This window comes from Olea europaea, unplaced genomic scaffold, assembly GCF_002742605.1.
Source record: "Olea europaea var. sylvestris unplaced genomic scaffold, O_europaea_v1 scaffold1823, whole genome shotgun sequence".
Classification (NCBI taxonomy): domain Eukaryota; kingdom Viridiplantae; phylum Streptophyta; class Magnoliopsida; order Lamiales; family Oleaceae; genus Olea; species Olea europaea.
In genome coordinates, this window is record NW_019235990.1 from 139,548 (window position 1) to 145,458 (window position 5,911).

At 32.9% G+C, this 5,911-nt stretch overlaps 1 protein-coding gene across 1 annotated transcript; it reads left to right on the plus strand.

Moving 5' to 3' along the window:
• Window positions 1-4,183: 4,183 nt before the first annotated feature.
• LOC111378504 (AAA-ATPase At2g18193-like) lies at window positions 4,184-5,740 on the plus strand. The gene has a single exon (XM_023001718.1). It carries the CDS (start codon window positions 4,377-4,379, stop codon window positions 5,451-5,453), a length of 1,077 nt encoding a protein of 358 aa, XP_022857486.1. The 5' UTR covers window positions 4,184-4,376; the 3' UTR covers window positions 5,454-5,740.
• The last annotated feature ends 171 nt before the right edge of the window (window positions 5,741-5,911 follow it).

The window sequence follows — 5,911 nt, forward strand, 5'->3', positions numbered from 1 at the left end:
TGTGAAATCCAAAGTATGAGAACTAAATTTCAACATTTCTATAGTTGATTCGAACCATGAAATGAAGACTGGAGATGTTATGGGTTTGATTAGAAGCAATCAGTAGTTAAAGGATCGAAATTGCAAGAGAAAGTGGCTAAACGGAATCAAGAATTTAGTTAGGGGACCAAAACACAAAGTTTGACATAAGTATAACTGTACGACTGCCCAGTTATAAATCTAGGCGACCGCTCGACTTAAGAAATAAAGAGCAGTGACTTCAAACTTTGCCTAGGCCAAAATCCAGGATCGCAACCTTTTTCTTTTTTCATTCTAAATTATACATGGAAACCACTTTGTTGCACAATTTTTAAACTAATTTCCCGTATATAAATACAAAACATGGGCAGCCAATATAAAACACCTCTCATATACGTAATACACTCTAATATTCCATCAATGCATACATTAAAGGAGACAAAATTCATAGTTTTCGTGAGCAAATTGAAGGAGATTTGCAAGAAGTCAATCAAGTGAAAATTATACTTAGTTTTAGGCAAAGAAGAGAAGGCGCAAGTGAAAATTCATCAAGAAATTATTGAAGAGATTCAAGATTTCAAAATTCATCTACATCTTCTCAATTTATCAAAAATTCGGATTATGTCTTTCATTTAAATATAATTTTTTGTAATTTCGATATATTAGGCTAGTTTTATACATTTCTAGGATGAGATGAATCATTGTTAGAATATTTTTAGTTTTTAATTAATTATTTGACTTTAATTTGTTTGATTTGTGGATGTTTATCATAGTTTTATCGTTCCTTTCAATTGCTTGATCACCAATTGAATTGTTAGTGAATTTTATTTTTATCGGGAGAGATAATAAGGTTTAAGCACAATATAATAAACATCATAAGGTTCGATAGAGGATAGAGACAAGGGTCACATGAGGGGAATATATTTTATCGCTATCGAGAGAAGCTTTCAAGTAAATTAGGAGCATTGACTAACATGAAAGATTTCAAATCGTCACTTTTATTGTTACTAAAAATAGAATAACAAGGATGATTCGATATCTTAGCAATGCACACACACACACTTGCTTTCACTAGTTTAATTAACAATTTAGGGATTAGTTAGAAAAATTACAACTACTTGTTTGCCTTTCCATTAAAGTTGCAATTAATTTTAACTTGATCAAATACGTAGTCCTCATGAGTTCGACACTCTATTCACTACTTTATTACTTGCTCACGATCCCCTCCAGTTGTGAAAGATCAAAGGTTAAGTTTTTAGGCTATTGTCGCGAACTATTGTTTTTTTGTAAGTTTTAGTATATTTCAGCTTTAATTTGAATTGTACTTTTTTAGGTTCAATTTATTATATTAGAGAAACTTTGCAGTATTTTCTGCTTTCTTTTTCAAGACCTTGTATGAGATGCTTAAGATTCTGTGATCTTGTTCAATTTGACCCGGAGATCGAACGAACATTCAACTTTCGAAGAAGACAATAGTTGAAAACACAGCGTAAGAAGAAAGAGGAAGACATGGCAAATAAAAATCCGAATCAAATAGCTGTTGGGATTAATCTTGAAGCAGCACTACCAAATGTGGCTGCAGCTAATGAAAATGCAAGGTTAATGGGTTAATATATTCCATCGGTTATGGAAAGCCAGTCTAGTATGGTATACTCGACGTTTGTCTAGGCAAACTTCCACTCGAGGATTGATGTTATCAACATGTTCCACAAAGCGCTACAATTATTTGGGAGAGCTACAGAGAATCTCAATGCTCATATATCAAGATTTCTAGACATTTATGCAACTATCGAGTATTCATGTGTATCTAGTAAAGCAATTAGACTAAGGCTCTTCCCATACACATTGAGAGACTCGGATTGGAAATGGTTAAATATTTTTCTACCTTAAAGCATCACTTCTTGTAATAGCTTAAGTAAGATATTTTTAAGCAAATATTTTCCACTGAAGAGGATTGCAAAACTGAGGGACGAGATTACCACATTTCAACAATTGGACTCCGAATGTTATTCAAAGGCTACAAGAGTCTACTTGCGGAAGTGACTTCATGTGCAATACTTCTACATTGGTCTGAATCTGATAAACAGGGTTAACATAGACTCTAGTGTGATGGCTCTATCACAAAAAGAACAGTAGACCACGTCTACCAAATTATGGAGGACTTGGCATTCACTAGTGCATTTTGGCCTACTGAAAGGACGAGTGGAAAGAAGGCTACACGAGTATATAAAGTGGATTCTTTGACAGCAATATCAACTCGATTGGAATCATTGGCACAAAAGGTATAACAGATTAATACAATTCAAACAGCTGGATCGAAATGCAAGCATTATGGAGGGAATTATAAAAGTGTTTACTACACTATGGGCAGTCCTTTTGCTCGGTCAGTAAAGGATAAATTTTATGCTCAAAATTTTCAAAGACAACAACACAATCAAAATCCTAACACTTACTACTCAGGCTAGAGAAATCACCCAGGTTTTACTAGGAAAATTAGGGGTACATTTATTCTTTCACATAGTGCGATTTTATGTTTTAAGTGCTTGACTTTTGAATCTATGAATTCAATTCGTACGAGATGAAAACTATCATTATGAGCGTTAAAAGTGCATAAAAAATTTTGAGGTGAGATCATAGAATTGTATGTTAAATGGTTTCATAGTTTTGCTTTTAATTTTTTTAAGTTATGCTAAAGTAACAAGTTTCACCTTAGGCATGGAGGGAACTCATATTCACATATTTACGTAGCCCCTGTTTGGCTCCATTATTTCAAATTTTACTGGGTACAATGGTATTTTTTCGAATAATATGTAATTGAAAAAGAATGAAAAGTTTTTTATTTATATGAATATTATTTTATGAATGATTGGGTAGTTGGGAGAGAGAGAAAAAATTTAATTTAATGGGGCCAAACGAGGCGTAGTTTAAGGACTAAAATATTAGTTTTGAAGATTGAGAACTCAAAACTACATTAATTAAAAGTTTACGGAGGACGACAATAATTTCCTCTTTCAATTGATTATCATGCTCCCCTTTGACTCCCATTTTTCAGAAATGAAAATGGGTGAAATACTGTTTTTCAACCACACAATTTTTCATAAAATAATATTACATATAAATCGAAAATATTTTTTTTCAACCACTCATTTTTAAAAAAAAAATATTATTCTACCCATTTTCATTTTCAAAAGGATAATTATATTACCACTACAAAAATTGTTAGTTACACCACAATTTTTTTTATTTACTTAAATAACCTTAAATAAAATTACATAAGTGGGCTTTTAATATATTTATCAAGTAAAATAATTTATTCTTCCACCACAATCATAAAACCTTTAAAAATCTATCTTCTTCCCCAATCTCTCCTCCAACCCTCACCCTCAAAACTTCATCTTTCAATTAAGTTTGGCCATTAAAGAAATTAAATCTCTCTCGTCGAAATTAAATTGATTAAAGAATAATGATTAAAAACTTATGTTTCAATGATGAAATTGATAGAATTTATCCTCATTCACAACCTTGGCAACATAAATTTTTGAACCAAACATAAAAGTCTATTTACAATATCATATCATAATTTTTTTCATAAAGATCCATACAAAAAAATGGAGCTTCTAGTACCGCATGAATTAACGTAAATCATATCAATTTACCTCCATGAGAGATAGAAAGACATTCCAAAAAAAAAAAAATGGATGAATGTTATTTTGGTTTATTCAAATACACACACAAACATATACCCTTGTTTGTTTTCCATTTTTTCCTCATTAAAATGAAAAATTTGATCATTATCCATCACATTAAGCCATCAAATTTGAATTTCTATCTCTTGTGTAGACTCATAACGACTATATTTTTTATTTTCATTCTTATCATAATGGGAAACAAACGGGAAGTACACCACAATATTGTATTATATTTTTTTTCATTTTTTTTATTGAATTAGGAATATATTTGTAAATTTATTGTGATGTATTTATTAAAAATATATTTTAATTATGATGTGATTATAATGTGGTGTAGTAATTAAAATTTGTAGTGATAATATAATTACCCTTTCCAAAAAATGGGGCCAAACGGGGCGAAATTTGACAATATTCTATATGCCGACATAAACTCCTAAAATCAAAACTCTGTTAAGTCCGATCCCTCTCATGCTTCCTCGCTACGTTTCTTCGACAGACCCATCCATTGACTCATAGAGTCACATTCTTAATTCATCTATAAAATAACCCTCTAAGAATCATTAATCTGTCATCACAAACCCAAAGCCCCAAATTTCGATTTCTCAGCAAACTCAAAGAATAACAAAGAGCCTTCAATCCCAATAATTTCTTTCAAAAAATTTGCACAAGATGCAGTCATTTGGTGATATGCAATCAATGGCTTCCAATATATTTTCAGCCTACGCATCTGTTGCGGCATCAATGATGCTATTTCGAACCATGGCGCATGATATTATCCCGAAGCCCGTAAAATCTTACATCATATCTGTTTTCACTCGAATTTTCTGCTATTTTTTCACTCCATTGTCGACCCGAATCACAATGGTGGTGGACGAGAAAAATGGGATGACCCGCAACCAAATCTACGACTCTGCTGATGTTTATCTGAACACAAAAATCAGCCCAAATACGGAGAGATTCAAGGTAAGCAAGAATCCCAAGAAGAAAAGTATTAGTCTAAGTATGGAGAAAAATGAGCTGGTGATTGATACTTTCAACGGCATTCAACTTGAATGGCAGTTTGTGTTGAAAGTGCTTGAAAATAAAAACGGTCATTATCAGCCAGAGAAAAGGTACTTTGAACTCCGTTTTAATAAACAGTATAGAGAAATGGTGTTGAATGAGTATTTGCCTTTTGTAATAGAAAAGGCCAAAGAAATTAGGGGAAAAGACAGGAATGTGAAATTGTACACAAGGGATTGCCCATATGCAGACGATGAAGAAGGTGGAGTAAAAAAAGGTGGGAATTGGGGTTGTGTGAATTTGGATCATCCTGTGACTTTTGAGAAATTGGCAATGGACCCACAATTGAAAACAGCAATAATTGAGGATTTGGACAGGTTTGTGAGGAGAAAAGAGTACTACAAGAAAGTTGGAAAGGCTTGGAAAAGAGGGTATCTTTTGTATGGGCCTCCGGGGACTGGGAAATCGAGCTTGGTTGCAGCAATGGCGAATTACTTGAAGTTCGATGTCTATGATTTGGAGCTTACCAGTTTGCATTCCAATTCTAATTTGAAAAGGACTTTGTTCTCGACTACCAATCGATCCATTATTGTGATTGAAGATATTGATTGCAATGCTCCGATGCTCAACCGGAATGCTGAGCCTAAACTTTCTGATACCAAGGTTAGTCGAAATTTCATGGCAGAATTCGATTACTTGCTTTACCTGTATTATTTCTGCGGTCGTGCTAGCTGTGCACAATGATAAGTAGCGTGAGATATGATTAGGTCGGACTTAAAAAATAATAATAACAAAAATAAAAATTGCTTCTCCACCCTCTTTTTTACATTTCATTTGTATGTAAACAAACTTCGTCACGTCCAAGTACCATTATTCTTATTTCTCTGCTTGCTATTACTGGTGTTCTAGTGTCCTAGAATCCTGGCTTATGGGTCTAGCACGAGCTTGTCTAGGCCCTATATGGAATCCTGGTCGGCTAGTTTAACCCCTGTTTGACTCTCTTTAAATTAAATAAAATTTTTTTATTTTTCATATTTATTTTCAACCATACATTCACGTAATAAAATATTCTGTACGAAAATCCAAAAATTTTTTCCTGCTTTTTAACCATATTTTTCAAAAAATCATTGTTGAACATCATTTTCCCCCAATTATAATGGCCATCAAACAGGGACAGACTTAGACATCATCCTTACTCACTA

What these genes read in the sequence shown, in the direction of transcription:
- LOC111378504 (XM_023001718.1), top strand. Translation starts at nt 4,377, where the DNA reads ATGCAGTCATTTGGTGATATGCAATCAATGGCTTCCAATATATTTTCA.